Consider the following 17,597-nt stretch of genomic DNA (forward strand, 5'->3'; position numbering starts at 1 on the left):
TAAAGTTTACTCCAGCCGGCGTTTTAACCGCCCCAGAAAGTTATCGATTGGCGCGCTATCGTCTTGGCACTGGAACCAAAGTCCGGTCGGCAATCGCCAACTGGTTCACAAATGAACCAACTGCCCCGCTGAGTGACGTGTAAGCGCAGCCAGAAAACCATTTCGTTTGTTTTATCAACGCTTTTTACGTGAATTCGCCGATAATGGGTTCGTTCCGCCGCGACAAAGATGAGGAGGAGGACGGTGAGTAGCGCTCCCTAACGCCCGAGACTTACTAATCCCACGCCAGAGGAGTCCAATCTGCGAAAAACTCCAGCGCTGGAAGGTGCTCCGCTGGCAGAGACACCGCACTCTCACACTCACACACTAAGTCAAACACACACACCCCTACTCACACAGAGAGAAAAGAAAAGTATCGAGTTGTCCCCAAAAAAAAAAAATAGAATAAAATCTGATCAAGAAAATGAATTATTTTTCCCTCACCACGCACAAAATACGCGGCGGCTTTGGAACTTCCTCGAAAACAGGGCCGGTCAATGCCTACCAGAACCTGGAGAAGACGTCGGTGCTACAGGAGACGCGCACCTTCAACGAGACGCCGGTCAACGCCCGCAAGTGCATCCACATCCTCACCAAGATCCTGTATCTGATCAACCAGGGCGAGCAGCTGGTAGCCCGCGAGGCCACCGACTGCTTCTTCGCCATGACGAAACTCTTCCAGTCCAAGGACGTGGTGCTGCGCCGAATGGTCTACCTGGGCATCAAGGAGCTGAGCTCCATTGCCGAGGACGTGATCATTGTGACCAGCTCGCTGACGAAGGATATGACCGGCAAGGAGGATCTGTATCGGGCAGCCGCCATCCGTGCCCTGTGCAGCATCACGGACAATACCATGCTGCAGGCCGTGGAGCGATACATGAAGCAGTGCATCGTGGACAAAAATGCTGCGGTGTCGTGTGCCGCTTTGGTCAGCTCCCTGCGCCTGGCCAGCACCTCCGGCGATGTGGTCAAGCGCTGGGCCAACGAGGCCCAGGAAGCCATGAACAGCGACAACATCATGGTGCAGTATCATGCCTTGGGGCTGCTCTACCACATCCGAAAGTCGGACCGTCTGGCGGTGTCCAAGCTGGTCAACAAGCTGACCAGGGGTTCGATGAAGAGTCCCTATGCCGTGTGCATGCTGGTGAGTAACGTCCAGGGATCTCTCGAACTGCATCACTAAAGAATCTCTAACTCCAAATCCCCTCCTTAGATCCGCATTGCCTGCAAGCTCATCGAGGAGGAGGACATTCCCTCCGAGGAGCTCTCTGACTCGCCACTCTTCAGCTTCATTGAGAGCTGTCTGCGCCACAAGAGCGAAATGGTCATCTACGAGGCGGCTCATGCCATCGTCAACCTAAAGAACACCAATCCCCGGATGCTCTCGCCGGCCTTCTCCATTCTCCAGCTCTTCTGTAGCTCGCCCAAAGCCACGCTCCGTTTTGCGGCTGTGCGCACTCTAAACAAGGTGGCCATGACCCATCCGGCAGCAGTGACCACCTGCAACCTAGACCTGGAGGGTCTGATCACCGACTCCAATCGATCAGTAGCCACTTTGGCCATTACCACGCTTCTGAAGACCGGTGCCGAGTCATCGGTGGAGCGCCTCATGAAGCAGATCTCCACTTTCGTGGCCGAGATCTCCGACGAGTTTAAGGTGGTGGTGGTCCAGGCCATTTGCGCCCTGTGCACCAAGTATCCGCGCAAGCACACCGTGCTAATGAACTTCCTCAGCGGCATGCTGCGCGAGGAGGGCGGCTTGGAGTACAAGACCTCCATTGTGGACACGATTATCACGATCATTGAGGAGAACGCCGACGCCAAGGAGTCGGGGCTGTCGCATCTGTGCGAGTTCATCGAGGACTGCGAACACGTGTCGCTGGCGGTGAGGATTCTTCACTTGCTGGGCAAGGAGGGACCCTTTGCAGCCACGCCCTCCAAATACATACGGTTCATCTACAACCGGGTGATCCTGGAGAGTCCCATTGTGCGAGCAGCTGCCGTGACGGCTCTGGCCCAGTTTGGAGCCTCCTGTCCGGCCCTGCTGAGCAACATCCTGGTGCTGCTCGGTCGCTGCCAGATGGATCCGGATGACGAGGTGAGGGACCGAGCCACTTACTACCTGAGCATCTTGAACTCGGAGAGGCCGGATCTCTACAAGAACTACATCATCGAGCGGGAAAACTGCTCGCTGGCTCTGCTTGAAAAGTCGTTGGTGGATCACCTCAACGGGGACCTGGAGACGCGTTTCGATATTTCCATAGTGCCCAAGGCGGCCATCGTGAAGGCGGAGGTCCAAAACGATGTGATGCTGGTCACCAGCGGCGCTCCTCGGCCGCCGAAGATCACGCGCGAGGAGGAGAGTGCCGCCCGACTGTCCCAGCTGCCGGGCATCCAGGTCCTGGGGCCCATCCATCGCAGCACCGCTCCCATTCAGCTCACGGAAAGCGAGACTGAGTACACGGTGCAGTGCATCAAACACATCTTTGGCCAGCATGTGGTCTTCCAGTTCGATTGCCTCAACACCTTGTCTGACCAATTTCTGGAGAATGTACGCGTCGAACTAACGCTGCCGGAGGGATTCACGACCAGGGCGGTGATTCCGTGTCCAAAGTTGCCCTACAACGACCTGCAGACCACATTCGTCATCGTGGAGTTCCCGCCCGATGCAGCCAGTTCCATTGGTAAGTCAAATCAATATAAAAATAAGAAATTTTGTAATTTAATTTGTATGTATTCTTTAAATTTTGCCAAATTTTATTATATTCTCTTACGTACAGCCACCTTCGGCGCCACCTTAAGATTTGTTGTTAAGGACTGTGATCCCAACACTGGCGAGCCCGATTCGGAGGAAGGCTATGACGACGAGTACACGCTAGAGGACCTAGAGGTCTCGGTGGCCGATCAGATTCAAAAAACGAAGAAGAACAACTTCCAGGTGGCCTGGGATGCGGCGGACAGTGAAGGTGAGTACAATATTTATTAAATTATTTTTACTTATATTACTTTTTTATATTAGAATTTACAATTTTCTAATTTCTCGAATTTTACAGAATGGCTGCAAGCCGAGGATACCTTTGTTTTATCGGCGGTCACCACCTTGCAGGAAGCTGTCAACAGCATCGTGAAAATACTGGGCTTAGGGGCGTCCAATCTATCGGAAAACGTGCCTGAGGGCACGCATCTACACACGCTGCTCTGCTCAGGTATAAGTCAAGCTAAACCTTGCTCTAAAGTTGCATTTCAATGAGCGGTTTTCCTCTACCCACAGGTACCTTTAGAGGCGGCGCCGAGATTCTGGTCCGAGCCAAGTTGGCCCTGTCCGAAGGAGTTACGCTGAACCTGGCTGTGCGCAGCACAGATCTGGAAATAGCGGAGCTCATAACTGCAGCCATCGGATAAGAAAGCGCTCCATGTAGGAACCTCGTTTGATTCCTGCGTGCCGTCAACATAATCTAAATATTAAAGCGATTAAAACGATGAAACGGAAAGAGCACTACACTTAATCAAAAAAATATAATTTGTACTTTTTAAGTGATTTCTGTCTCTGTAATAATTGTAGAACCCTCCTCAATTAGCCACGGCATTGTTACTAGGCCCGCCCCTTTCCAAACTATTTTATGTGGCTTTTACGGCAATGCATTCTTTAAAATGTATTGCACTCTTTATGCCCCACAATTAGCCTGTGCATTTAGCTTAAGTATGGAAAAGAAGAAAATTATAAATAAATACATGTGTATATGCAATGCAAACCCGAGCTTGAAGGATTGTAGTTATTCGGAATCTTAAAAATCCTTGGACCAGGAATAAGAGATGATTGATTTGCCATTTGAGGGTTTCTTGAGGATTGTTGGCGATCTTATGCTGGAAAAATATTCATAAAATATATTTTTGGGGTTAAATTCATAATAAATAACATAACTCGATAGGGATTTCCTTTATACTTGCCCGTAGACTTATAGGGAATCTAAAGAACCACTCAGTTTCAATATCTCCCGTACATTTTTAAATAGCGTAAGAGACTTTTCTTCAGACTGTGATATGTTTATCTTCGTAGGAACTCTAAGAAAATCGTAAAACTCCCCTCAAAGTCTCCCAATTAATATATTCCCTTAACTTCTTTGTTTATTTTTATATCGTATTTTATTTAATTATAAATAACTTAAAGTTGCAGTTTAGCCTAGAGTACTTTTTGTTTTTCCTATTTTTACAAATTGTGTTTGTTTTTGAATCGTTTTGTTTTCTTCATTTATTTTCGCTGCGTTTTCAAACATCGTCTTAAATTACAAACTTTTCCTCTAGATATTCTCTCCCGCGCGTGAATTCATAATTTCTTAGCTTTCTTTCTTTTATTTTTTGTTCGCGATCGATTCCTTCGTTCATTTCACTTAATTTCCTGGCTATATATTGAATATTTTTGTGTGTAAAAATGTCTCCATCAATTCACGCCACTTTCGCAATATTTAAATATTTTAAATGTAAAAAATAAGTAAAAATAAGATTGGTAATAATAACAAATATAACACACTCACTCCTACTCTTCGCTCTCGCACGCAGCAATTTCACAATTGATAATTTCATTTCGTTACTAATTTCCACTTTATATCCATTCTCTTTCTTAAAAATGTGTGTTGTTAAATATCCCAGTAGACCAAAAGCTGTAAATAAAACAAAACAATCGCAAAATGTTCATAAAATCACTTCGAAAACGATATAAATCAGAGAGCTTTTCCTTAAGTCTCCCAAAAGCTCGAAAATGGGCTCAAAGCAGAGCGTTTATTGAGCAATAAGTTTGTGAAAATATTAAAATTACCAAGGATATAAAAAGGGTCGCTTTTGGTCTACTGGAATGTCCTTTAGATAATATGTTTGTTTGTTAGTTGGTTGGTTTGTGGTATATATATTTACGAGTTGTGTTCCAAGTTTCCCTATTCGAATGGTTTGATTCCTCTGGTTCGCGCTCGGTAATTTCATTGAATTTCACTTTATTGTACAAACTAGATATTGTTGCTTTGCCTTTTGTCATTACTCGGTTTTCTGTGATACCCAAACATGCAGACACATACACACATATTACAATTATATTACAATTAACATATTTCGTTTACACTTTTTTCGTTAAGGTTTACTTTTGCTTATTTTTGTTTCTGTTTATGTTTTTTTTCAGTTTTCAGTTTCAGGAGGATGTTGCGAGTGAGCCTTGGAGCCCGGAGCTGAAAGTCACAACACTGCTCCGGCACTTGCAGGTTACAGGGTCAAGATCTTGATATTGATCGTGATCATTTTTGGGGCAGGAGGGGATCATGACTACTGAGCAGCTGAAGAGTCTTACCAATTAAGATACAAGTTAATGCTTGGATATTTTTTATACAGTGAGTGAGTGCCAGCTGATTGATATAGCTTCGATTACGCCGCTTCCCAGCCGCTTCAACACTTGAACTTGACCATGGGTATATGCTTGGAAGACACGCACTTGTCGCAGCACCACTCGGCAAACACCTCCTTGTTGAGCATTTGGAAGGCGGCCTCGGTGAGGCCCACGCAGGTTCTGCAAAGAAAATAAAACATTTTAGCATGGATAACCTTCTTGGGGTTCAAGAACCTACCTGTGAAAGAAGAAGTTACAACCGGATTCACAGAACACCGCTTCGTCGTTGTCGTTCACCTCCTTGTGGCACATGCCACACGGATAGATGGGTGGGGCATTCGGATTCTGGGGATTGAAAACCATTGGCTGGCCCGGCGGATACATCTTCCCGCCGCCCATTGTCATCGGTTTGGGACCCACGCCCATTGGACCACCGACGCCCATTGGTCCGCCACCGCCCATGGGTCCCATATTGCCCATTGGACCTCCTGGACCCATGGGTCCGCCACCGCCGCCAAACATATTCGGGCCAGGGCCACCACCCATCGGATTGTGGTGATGCGGATGCTGATGCGGATGTCCGGGGTGGTGGGGCGAAATGTGCGGGTGCGGGGGTCCGTTCATGCCACCTGGTCCGGGTCCTGGACCCGGCACGCCGCCCATGTGACCATGGCCCATGTGCGGTCCTGCATTTCCATGTGGTCCACCCATCATGTGCGGATTGGGTCCGCCGCCCATGTGAGGCGGCATGCCTCCCGGACCGCCGTGCATACCTCCAGGGCCGCCCATCATATGCGGCGGTGGTGGACCGCCGGGATGATGGTGCGGATGCGGGTGTTGGTGCGGGTGGTTCATCAGCTGCGGGTGCGGGGGACCGAGATGCGAGGGCTGCTGCGGCGGCAGCATCTGGTTCATGCCCATGGGGCCGGGGACGCCGTGACCATGACCAGGTGGTCCGCCCATGTGCTGCTGTTGCATAGGAACTGCGTTCGGGTTCATCTGCTGACCCATCATGGGGCCATTGTTGTTGTTGTTATTGCTGTTGTTGTTGTTGGGACCCGGACCTGGACCAGGGCCGGGACCATTGGGACCGGCGGGCGACTGCAGCGGACTGGGTCCGGCATTGGGCATGCCCGGACTCGGGCCGGCGCTGTTCAGCGAGTGGTGCGGTGACATGGCGGGCGGCGCTGGCGAGGATGTAGGCACTGACGTGGACGACATCGACGAGGTGGCCGTCGATGTGGGCGTGAGCGAGGGCGTGGCCCCCGGGGCTGGCGAGGGCACCGAGGTAGCCACCGAGGTGGCCGAGGCTCCGTTTGACTGCAGGGACGTGGGCACGCCGCCCAGACGGCCGGCTGCCGGCGAGAGGTGAGGATTTTGATTGTTAATGCTGCCGTTGTTTGTATTGCTTCCGTTGTTATTGTTGCCTCCGGGATTACCGTTGCCGCCGAGCATGTTGTTTCCCGTTCCGCCTGGGTTGTTGCTGTGCGCGGGAGAGATGCCACCGGGTCCTACTAGGCCGCCGGGCCCGGGTCCTGGACCCGGTCCGGGTCCACCCGGCATGTGTCCGCCATGACCCGTTGGTCCATTGCCCAGTGGACTGTGCAACGGAGGCGGGCCCATCTGTCCGTTGTTCATCGGTGGCTGCGGAGGTTGTTGTTGCTGCTGAACACCTGGATTTCCGCCAGGACCAGGACCAGGACCTCCGGGTCCCGGTCCCGATGGCGGGCCCAGCGGGCTGCCAATCGGATTTCCCATCGGCGAACCCATGGGCAGTGAGTTCATCGGCGAATTCTGCCCCGGACCACCACCCATCGGAGAACCCTGCATGGTACGTGGATTGGGCCCGTTGGGGCCTCCGCCCATTGGCGACAGGCCGCCCATGCCCATGTGATGGGGTGATATGCTAGGGCCACCCATTCCGCCCATGGGGCTCATGCCGCCCATGCCGGCCATGCCGCCCATGGGACTGCCCATGGGCACAGGGCCACCGGGTCCTCCAGGGCCGCCTGGTCGTCCATGGTTCATGTGCGGCGGCAGGCCCACACCCGGTCCGGGACCCATTTGATGCGGATGCATGGGACTCATGCCTCTCATCGGCGGCGGTCCGCCCATGTGCGGATGCGGTCCATGCGGATGGCCCATTGGTCCGCCCGGATGATGCGGATGCATGTGCGGGTGCATGTGCTGCGGTGGAGGTGGTCCGCCGCCCATTCCCATGCGATCCTCCCAGTGCGGATGACCACCGAAGTGGCCTCCTGGGCCACCGCCAGGACCGCCGCCCATCTGGTTCATCGCCGCCATGGCGGCAGCCGCTGAGCTAGACATCGCCGAGACCTGGGGGCTATCGTCGAACGGATTCGAGGCAATAATGGTGTCGCCAAAGCCGCCCATCGGTGGCGGCGGCAGCAGGTCCTGCGGCGTCGGTGGCGCCTGCTGCTGCTGCATTGAGTTGGCAGCAGCTGCTGCAGCGGCCGCCGCAGCTGCAGCCGCTGCTGCCGAATTGGCGGCACTGGACGTTTTCCGCCGCTTCTTCGGATTGCTCGGCGCCGAGATGATGTCCGACGGTGGCGGCGGCTTGAAGTCGGGCGGACATAGTCCGCCCGCTGGACCCGGCAAACGATATGGCGCCATACCGAGATTATGGGTCATATTCGAGGTATTTTTCTTCCGAATGGTGGCAGCTTTTCTTCAACTACGGGGTGGCAAGAAATTCGGTTTTACGCGGCGTCGCCAATCCCGCGCTGGAGATCTCGACGCTGGTGAAGAGGGGGTGGGGTGGGGTTTTGTGGGGGGAGCTGTAGCAGACCTCACTAATACGGCTCCTCCTTGTCGTCGGGATTCTCCTCGGGTAAGCAAATCCGAGCGTGGCTTGTCGGTATCGGTGGGCTAGGCGCCGGTTATCCACTTGGCGCGGCCTGCGTCCGCCACAGTGTTAAGAGCCTGCGGGTGGTGGGGGAAATGAAACCTCCGCTCGCCGGGTGTAACAGCCATTACTCACCAAATCATCTCTTGGCCAGGATCAGGGCTAAAATCGAGTTTCTGGTGCGGCCGCCGCCGCAGGTAGTAAACACTTTCGGCGCAATGAACGGCAACCCCGTTTCCCTTTTTGGGTTGGCAACTCTACGCAGGCAACTCAGCGCTGCTGCAGCGTCGTGTTGTCTCGCTTTAAAAGCGCCAAGCACCTGCCGCCGCTGGCTTGCAACACACGGTGGGGTAGTAGAGAGGAGGGGGGAGCCAGGGCTTTTGTTTATAACTATTTCGCACTCCGATCGACCAATTTATGCTCTGAGATGGCCCCCTTTCTGCCAACGCTCTTTCGCACTCGCACACACTCGCGCCCTCTTCTTCTTACCAGCGATTTTATGTCCTTTTCGCACCGCCGCGGCAGCAATTCGCTGCGTTTGTGGCTTTAATTGCACGCTGCAATCGTTAATTGTTGTGTTTATATATTTATTTGCTGCGTCTGCACGGACCCGGAGGCTGGCGTGCGAAAATGTGCTGCGTTTCGTTCGCGTTCTCGGTTTTCTTTTTTTTGTTGATGGCCGCTGCTGCAGCATCAACTTTTATTAAAAGCGGGGTTTGCGGGGGAGGCGGCCCTCGCGCGTTTCTCCGTTTGCGCGCACTCGGCGTTCGGTTTTTTCTACCGTATTTTACCAGTAGCACATTAACCCTTGTTTGTTTTGTTCAATTTTTGCGTGCGAGGAAGCGAAATATAAATAATTTTCTCGCAAGTCCGCCAGTGTGACCGTGTGCCAAGGCAGGCTAAACGCCGAAATTCCAGAGTTGTGGCTCAGTGTGACCAGGGATGAGTGGTCGATAACACGAGATTTTAAAAAATTAATTAATTAATTAATTCAATTAAAAGCATTAAGATGCTAAATGTATTATATTAAGTAAACGAATTAAATAAATTATATGATTATTTGAAATATATACCTGTATTTAAAAGAATGAAATAGCTGAAGCAAGTAGGTTATATTAAATTAATTTAAATAAAATAAAAATGCCTACAATTTAATTTAAAATTGAAAAGATTAATAATAAATTAAAACTCAACTATCGGTAGATAGAGTGTTATCGGACTATCGCTCGTCCCCCATCGCAAAGAGACGCTTAATAATTTGGCGCTACAAATTGGTTTTTGTACGATTTGCAATATAAAAACAAAAGCGGAAACGAAAGGATGTGGGGCAACTTCGAGGCATCATCCCGCGAGGATGAGACCATCTCCAATGTGTTCTCCTCTAGGGGCATCTTTCAAATCAGCAGCGAAGAGGAGGTGAATCCGTATACATATGTAAAATCCTGTTTACAGTTAGTTTAAAGTTTGTCCTTTGTGTTCCATTTTTTTTTTTAGGTGACTAAGTATCCGGCCGTCTTGGCCTCGGTGCAATGCGGCAAAATGGTAATAGCCATCGACAAGTGCCTGCTGCTTCTCGAGGACGAGCTGGTGGCCGAGTGTGCCTGCCTGAACTTTGGGGCCACCATCGAGGCGGTTGGAATTTCCTCCAGCGGCAACCTTATTGTCTGCGGTCTTAGCGACGGCGAGGTCCATGGGGTGTCCATCAAGGGACTGCTTCTATTCGCCGTGTGCGTGAACCTGGAGGATGTGACCGTGTCGGGGGGCACCTTCCGGAGCATCCATCAACTGGGCCAGCACTTTTATTTAACCTGCAGGAATGGCAGCATTTACTGGTGCGTTCTGGAGATAGTTTTAGGTCTAAAAAACGTTTTTTGATTCAATTTTCTGTTTTTCCAGCCTCAGTGACATCGATGAGCGCTCTTTGGAAACCCTGTCCAATATGACACTGAAGGAAAACGAAACCATGGCCAGCGAGAAGGCCCTCCTCGAAGATGTCACCATCAAGCGTATGTCCACGGGACGTTCGAATGCCAATGTGGACTGCGTGGTCCTGTTGCAGCATCAAATCACCAGCCCTAATGCCCAAAATAACCAAGAAGAGTTGGGCTTGGATCGAGGCTTGATCATCACAGGAGATCATGGGACACTGAACTTCAGGACCAGCTCCAACTCGGACTTTACGCGCATCACTCTGCCTGATCACTTTGGGGATCTCAAGCAGATCTACAACCTGGAGCACTGTGTGTGAGTTGATTTTCACCTTTTTATAAACCGTGAAGTATATATATTCTCTTAAGGATTGCTCTGACCCACTCTGGACACTTGCTGGACATCTGTCCTTACACCCGCCTTGTGTACATGTGCCACACTAATCAGCGCCAGAGCCTGCTCATCGAGGATTTGCTGGTGATCGAATGCAGCGAGGAGAACATAGAACTGCTGCTGCTGACGAAGCCCACGGAAGATGGACGCTTCATCAAGATTGTGGAGTACCCTTGTAGGTATTATTTCATACTTATTTACCCTATTTAACCCTTGAGTTACCAGCTTTGAAATGCAAAAACGAAGTGGAGGTGCCGGCCCATGCCTGGCTCGTGCGCCAGCCGAAGTGTGCGGTGAATCTGTATTATCTGGCGGCCAAGGAGGTGAATCGGGAGAGCATACCCACGGTGGTGGAGATGATGCTGGTTTCGGAGACCGATCCCAGTGATCGTTTCAAGAAACTAATAGCCAAAGGACGCCTGGAAGAGGCGGAGGTAATATGGATATATTTAATTAGAGAAATTTGCTAAAGGTATTCTTTGTTTTTCCCAGGAATTTGGGGTTCAGTTTGAGCTGTGCCTGCAGCCCATTTATGAGGCCAAGGCCAAGCGCATACTCGTGGAGCTGTGCAACTCCTCCTCCTCAGCCTCCTCCTCCTCCTCCTTGCTGGATAGCAAGTTCCAAAGCCTTTTGGAGCTTCTATCGCAGATCGAGAGCAAGGCTTTTATCAAGAATCACCGCATGATCAACCTGAGCTCCAGACATATCCTGGAACGTTACCTGCGCGAGGTCCAAAAGCGCCTCAGCTTTGAGGTGGGTGCACTTTCACAGTTAGGCCACATAATCCTTACTCTCTCTCTTTAAGGACGACGAAGAGGACATGCTGGAGATCGATGAGCAGCTGCTTCGCCTGAAAACACTGGCCATTACCGATCCCTATGAGTGCAATACGGACTGGCAAAAGTTCATTTACGACAAGAATCTCGTGAGGATGGTCAAGTCCTTGTTTAATACGGACATGCCCACGGCCTGTCTCATTTGGCGTAGGCATTCCTGCAGCATTTTGCCTTTGCTCAACGAGGATGAGCTGCGCACTTTGCTGGGTTTCATACCCGGCAACTCGAAGCCCTTCAATGTGGTGCAGTGGCTGCGCCAATTTATACCCTTGGTGAGCAACACGCATCCTGGCATTATGCCTTTTATAACCGACTGGAGCATTGAGATGACCCGCAAGCTGCAATACAGTCCCCACTGGCCAGATATTGGCTTGGAGTTTGCCTCGAAGATCCTGGAGATCTTCGAGGAGATACAGTTTACTTACTCGTGAGTTGATCTCTCTCTTTCCTTGAATTCTCCTTGAATTGCCTTGGGTATAAACCTTCTCCAGGGACGTTCGTCGCCAGCAGGAACGTAATTTGGGCAAAGTGCGTGACCTTGTCAATGCCTTACAGGATCTGTCCGTGCTCAAGACCCATTACAACATGGGCTTCACCCTAGACAACTACATGACTGACTCCATTGAGGCCACCGCTCTTAGCATACTGCAGCATGTGCAGCTCGACAAGCTGAAGCGTCTAGTAGAGCACTTCCTGTACCCCATTTTCCAGGAGAAGGGTCGTCACCCACAGGACGTGATCAGGCAGTATATAGCCCAGTTGGTGGCCAGCCGGCAATCGTCCAGCAATTGGCTAGATCGAGCGATGGCCTGCATTGAGTTGCTGCACAACGAGGACAGCCGCCTGGAATGTGCCTTGTCCGTGCTCAGGAATGCCCCAGTACCCTGGCCTGAATCACTAGCTCCCCTTATCCGCCTGCGCAACTCCACCAATCCCTTGGCCTTGAAGATCAACGATGAGTATGAAATCCAGGTGATAAAGATCATGAAGGCCAAGTACGGCTGGCCGGCGGACAGCTCGGAGCTCAATGTGGAGCTCTTTGCCATGCGGATTGTCAAGATGAACCTGCCCGACATGCTGCAAGACATCCAAACGCTGACCAAGGCGGCGCCCGACATCTCGGTGAGTGCGAACCTTCATTGCTGCTACCAAATGGCTCGACGCGGACAGATCGAGCAGGCGTACGAGTTTTTCAAGACTTTGAGCAAGGAAAAGTACTCGGAGGATGGACAGCATGTGGTGGAGATCCTGGCCACCTTGCTGGAGAACACGCCACACGCGGCCTTTGAGAAGGAGTCAAAGGCCCAGGAGCATCAGAATGTCCTGGAGCTGTTCAAGCTGTGCCTCCCTCAAGCTGAAGCCTCCTACGAGCGGCGCTATTTGATGGTCAAGCATCGCCTTCAGCTTAGCCAGAAATTTGGTGTGGAACTCACTTGCAGCAGTGAGCTTATCCCTTTGCACAGGCGACTCGAGTTGCTGGATGAGACTCTTGAAAGAATCGTGGAGCGGGCTCAGGCAAAACCTAATATGCCTGCTTTCATTATCAGCGAAATTTTGGAGCTAAGCACGGCTCTTGGCTTGTCCCAGGTGTTTGGCCTCCAGCGGATTTGCCACCGGGTGGGTTGCCTGCCTTTGAGCTGTGCCATTGCCTTCCATGTGACGCAGTTCATCGATTGTGTGCCTAGCAATGCCGAGGACTTTATTAACCTGGCTTTAGAGCTGATTATCCAGCAAATTGAGAATGCCAAGGGCACGGATAATGGTGGGTACTACTGCATCTTATTTCCAGGATTTCTCTCAATTTAAAAGCTTATCTCCTTTTCAGATCTACCTTCTTCCCTTCAGCTTATCACCGACAGCGATCCCTTGAGCTTTCCTCTGGCCTACGAGTTGCTCACAATGGCTCAGGCTCATGAGCAGTGTCGTCGCCGGGATCTCATCGAGGTTATCAAGTATGTGAGGGTGGTGATGATCCACTATCCCTTGGATGCCCTCAAGAAGCACTATGAGGGCAAGGAGCAGGCCATCAACGAGCACATTTGTCGCACTTTGGAGGGCACCACACTGGTTTTTGGAGAGAGCACCCTCAACTTTAGCAGTGCCCTCAATGGCTCCTTTGAGGCTAAGCCTGTGCTGCAGGTGCCAGCGGCTAAGAAGCGCCACTCAGTGTCCATATTCGATGAGGTGGAAGTGCAGCCGGCACAACAGCCGCAGAAAAAGGTAAAGTAAAAAAGAGAACTTACTGAGATATATAACCAACCATCCTCCTTAGAAAATCCTTGGCTCTCACCTGCCCATAGTCAAGTTCCTGGCCAGAACCCTGCGCCTCATGGTGATAGAAGCGGAACCCAACAACTCCCTGCTGATGCACATACGTCAGGGGCTCACGGATAACCCCACCGAGGTGGTGGACAGCGCCCAGACCGACTTCTTTCAGTCCATGGAGCTGCTGACCAAGACCAAGGAGCACGACGTTTGGTACGTGATGCTGCAGTATTTGCTGGAGTTCCAGCAGCAGAACTGCCTCAGCAAGCGGATCATCAACGAGGGCTTCATCACCCTGCAACTGCGTCGCATTTTACGCAATGCAATTAGCAATAAGAATGTCAACTTCATTGAACTCTTCACCATGCTGGCTGTGAATACGGATGCCGTGGCCCTGCTGGATAAGCTCTCCAAGGAGGTCAAGTCCGACCTGCAGATGATCAATTGCCTGACCCTGTCCGCCATGTACAGCGAGCATCTGGAGGATGTGGAGACGGTGGAGAGGATAAGAGCCAAGTATAAATAGAAACTTAACGTAAATGCAAACTTTTTTTATATTCAAAACCTTTCAGACGCTTGAAACTCTATTATTACCTGGAGTTCTGCCAGCAGGATCCGCGCATCATAGGCAAGTTCAATGCCGAAATGGACAGCGTGAAGAATCTGCTCAAGGAGTTCCACAACAAGCAACTCGATGTGCGTTTACTCGAGCGCATTAGCCGAGACTTTGGCTTTGATTTCCAGAAGATCCTAATCACTCAGATCCTGAGCATACTGAGTGGCCAGGAGCTGCGCTTCGATGTCCATCTCGACAGCTTTGGCGATGAGAAGCTGGTCATGCTATCGAGCGCCCAGGAAATGCTGGACATGTGCCAGCCCTACATCGAGGCCATCAAGAACGTGGAGCTCTTTACCTCAAAGCTGAAGCAGTTCATCGAGGAGGTAAGTAAGAGGGGATCTTTATGGAAGATCTTAGCCTTGACCTTACTTGTATTATTGATTATTAAATTAATTATATATTTTTATCAATTTAATTACTTCTGTTGTCCAGATCAACATTTACTTTTACGAGCTGTACATGTGCGTGATCGACATCCTGATGTTCTTCAATGCCGCTCCGAAGGAGATGGAGATCTGGAAGAACATCCTGCGCTTTCTGCGCTACAAAATGACCAGCCGGCGTCGCAATCGTCCGAGTCAGTTTGAGACGGACATGTGGCTGAAATCGCATAAGGAGAATGGCATTCTGCCTAAGATCTCGCGCTATCGTTTGCCCTTCAAGGCGATTGTGGAGCAGCCGCTAAAGGATATTCTCGGTGGGTAGAGCAAGTCCCCTTCCAAGTCCCTAAAATGCTCATTAAATCCTTTACAGTCAGCGAACTCAGCGTCGACAACTGCTTGGGCTGGTTTCCCCTGATACAGATGCACACCTCGCTGAAGGGCTCCAAGGACAGTGCCCAGAACTGTGACTACTTTTGCATGTCGGCGGTGAATAACTCGATAGCCGAGTACAAGTCCAGGAATGAGCCAGAGTCCTGGAGTTTGCATCCCACGAACAATGCATTCCTCATGTCCATTCTCCGGCTCGTGGAGAACATACACAATCCGAACAAGGCCTTCCAGATCCTCTACTATGTGTCATGCTATGCCCGGGAAGGAGCTGACCAGGTGGAGGCCTCCTACGAGTGCTGGAAGTTCATGCAGGAGAAGGGCGACCTCATCACCGACAAGGAGCACATGGCCAAGGTAAGGCGACGCTATCCCATCCAGAAGACGCAGCACCTGCTGCATGTGTACGGTCTCACCGACGAGAGGCTCTTGAACCAAGTGGAGAATCCCAACGAGCTGATCAACAGCCTGTACCACCATGAGCTCATCCTCAAGTCCTCGAAAGTGGACATCAATGCCTTGGTGGGGGAGATAGCCAAGCTGCATGGCCTCTGCCTGGACACCATACAGTACCGATTGCTGCAAAAGTGGCTATCGGTGACCATGGAGCCGGCGGACAATACCATGCTGGAGGAGACCTTCATGGAGGAGCCGGAGCAGCCGAGCGGAGGGGATGGTACTAATGGCCTCCAGAATGCCAGCGAGAATGTGAACAGGGCCTTTTACATCCTCTCCAGCTGGCCCAAGGCGGAGGCTGTGAAGTTCCTGGTGGGCCAGATCTTCAAGGGCGGGTAAGAAGCCAGAAAAACCTGGAATTTCATATAGCTAATGGGTTTTTTTTTAAGCTCCATGAACACCTCCACGCAGCTGCAGATGTACGAGTGCTACTCGAAGCTCAACGATGGCAGCAACTTCTTTACCAGCACCATCAACCAGAAGCAGTTCATTAGCATCAAGTGCGTCAATGACCTAAAGACCCTCGGCTACAAGTCGAACCTGGAGAAGTTTGCCGGCGAGCAGTGCAACAAGATTGACATTCTGAAGATGATCTGGCAGCGCAATGCCCAGAATCCGCTTTCCCTGGAGGTGATGGCCAACATCTGCCTGGGTTTCGATGTCCACTTGCCCAAGATCTGGAACGGAATCCTCAAGCGCATGATCATGTTTAATATGGTGCGGGAACTGAACGCTTTGCTGGATGTCCTTAGCTGCCGGCCTCATCTCCTGCATCTGGATGGTCTGGCCCTGGCCTGGGACTATGTATTGTGCCATCCGCTGACGAATGCTGTGCAGACACGCTCCTTTGCCCAAGAGGAGCAGCTGCACAAGACCCTTCTGCGGCTGCAGGGCTGCCCGGTGGTCCACTCCCTTAATCTGCTGCAGTTCGCCGAGTACTGTGTGGTGATCCATCGACCCCACATGGCCGCCGCCATCCTCAGCTTCTGCGAGAGCTCGGAGGAGAGGCAGAAGATCAAAATGGTAGGTTTTTTAGATGCTTTTAAGACCCTTATTTATTGTGTGCTTTTATTATTTCTATTTATTTTATTATTATTTATATTTATTGTTTTTTGTCTTCTACTTCTTCTAGCTTATACATTCCCGTCCCGTGGATAATCTACGGCAGCAGATTTTGGATCTGGAAGATGCCGGCCTGCTACCGGTGGTGCTTAACTTTGCCCTGAAGGAATTGAGTCTCTGAGCGGCAAGTTGGCATTATTTTTAAATTGTTTACACTTAAGTTGTATAAATAAATGAAGTTATATATGAAGGGAGTGTCATTTTAATTCATTTATTTATTTTATTGAAATCTATGTAGAAATTTTCAGAATAATGCATCTCTGGAGTGCACTATGTCCTAGAGCTGTTATGTTTTTTGTTCTCCCTAAATTTATCCAACTTTATATTATTTCAGTTAATATAGTCACATAACATTTTATGTATTTTTTTAGTCTGAAGTTTGAAATGGAATCAATTCATTTATATTTAAGCTTTATTTTTCAAAAATCCCGTCCCGTGGATAATCTACGGCAGCAGATTTTGGATCTGGAAGATGCCGGCCTGCTACCGGTGGTGCTTAACTTTGCCCTGAAGGAATTGAGTCTCTGAGCGGCAAGTTGGCATTATTTTTAAATTGTTTACACTTAAGTTGTATAAATAAATGAAGTTATATATGAAGGGAGTGTCATTTTAATTCATTTATTTATTTTATTGAAATCTATGTAGAAATTTTCAGAATAATGCATCTCTGGAGTGCACTATGTCCTAGAGCTGTTATGTTTTTTGTTCTCCCTAAATTTATCCAACTTTATATTATTTCAGTTAATATAGTCACATAACATTTTATGTATTTTTTTAGTCTGAAGTTTGAAATGGAATCAATTCATTTATATTTAAGCTTTATTTTTCAAAAATCATCATATTAAATGATGAAAAACAAGAAAGGAAGCTAACTTCGGCACGCCGAAGTTTGTATACCCTTGCAGATTGGTTTCGATGTTTATATTATAGATTT

The 17,597-nt window shown here is 50.0% G+C and overlaps 3 protein-coding genes across 5 annotated transcripts; 2 read left to right on the top strand and 1 right to left on the bottom strand.

The window, feature by feature from the left end:
* The first annotated feature begins 86 nt into the window (after positions 1–86).
* On the top strand, positions 87–3,796 carry gammaCOP (coat protein (coatomer) gamma). Of its 2 annotated transcripts, XM_017181408.2 has the most exons (6): positions 87–243; positions 528–1,183; positions 1,253–2,723; positions 2,820–3,005; positions 3,093–3,245; positions 3,311–3,796. In XM_017181408.2, exons 1-6 carry the CDS (start codon positions 204–206, stop codon positions 3,439–3,441), a joined length of 2,637 nt encoding a protein of 878 aa, XP_017036897.1. In that variant the 5' UTR covers positions 87–203; the 3' UTR covers positions 3,442–3,796. The 2 variants fall into 2 exon arrangements, with proteins under 2 accessions (XP_017036897.1, XP_017036896.1); XM_017181407.1 differs by lacking the exon at positions 87–243 and having other exon boundaries at positions 449–1,183.
* Positions 3,797–4,156: 360 nt separating this feature from the next.
* On the bottom strand, positions 4,157–9,178 carry pygo (pygopus family PHD finger). Of its 2 annotated transcripts, XR_011445153.1 has the most exons (4): positions 8,409–9,178; positions 5,646–8,350; positions 4,572–5,587; positions 4,157–4,490 (listed from the first exon to the last, which is right to left on the bottom strand). XR_011445153.1 is itself a non-coding variant. In XM_017181409.3 (3 exons), the coding sequence occupies exons 2-3, from the start codon at positions 8,057–8,059 to the stop codon at positions 5,467–5,469; spliced, it is 2,535 nt and encodes an 844-aa protein (XP_017036898.1). In that variant the 5' UTR covers positions 8,060–8,350; positions 8,409–9,178; the 3' UTR covers positions 4,157–5,466. The 2 variants fall into 2 exon arrangements, 1 of the variants encoding a protein (XP_017036898.1); XM_017181409.3 differs by having other exon boundaries at positions 4,157–5,587.
* Positions 9,179–9,497: 319 nt separating this feature from the next.
* rod (rough deal) lies at positions 9,498–16,853 on the top strand. Its single transcript, XM_017181427.2, has 15 exons — positions 9,498–9,689; positions 9,768–10,105; positions 10,170–10,517; positions 10,571–10,770; positions 10,821–11,029; positions 11,088–11,348; positions 11,401–11,858; positions 11,923–13,193; positions 13,257–13,651; positions 13,704–14,212; positions 14,269–14,638; positions 14,748–15,012; positions 15,069–15,876; positions 15,931–16,564; positions 16,674–16,853. Exons 1-15 carry the CDS (start codon positions 9,594–9,596, stop codon positions 16,782–16,784), a joined length of 6,273 nt encoding a protein of 2,090 aa, XP_017036916.1. The 5' UTR covers positions 9,498–9,593; the 3' UTR covers positions 16,785–16,853.
* Positions 16,854–17,597: the final 744 nt, after the last annotated feature.

The sequence above is a fragment of the Drosophila kikkawai genome, chromosome 3R, assembly GCF_030179895.1.
Source record: "Drosophila kikkawai strain 14028-0561.14 chromosome 3R, DkikHiC1v2, whole genome shotgun sequence".
NCBI lineage: Eukaryota > Metazoa > Arthropoda > Insecta > Diptera > Drosophilidae > Drosophila > Drosophila kikkawai.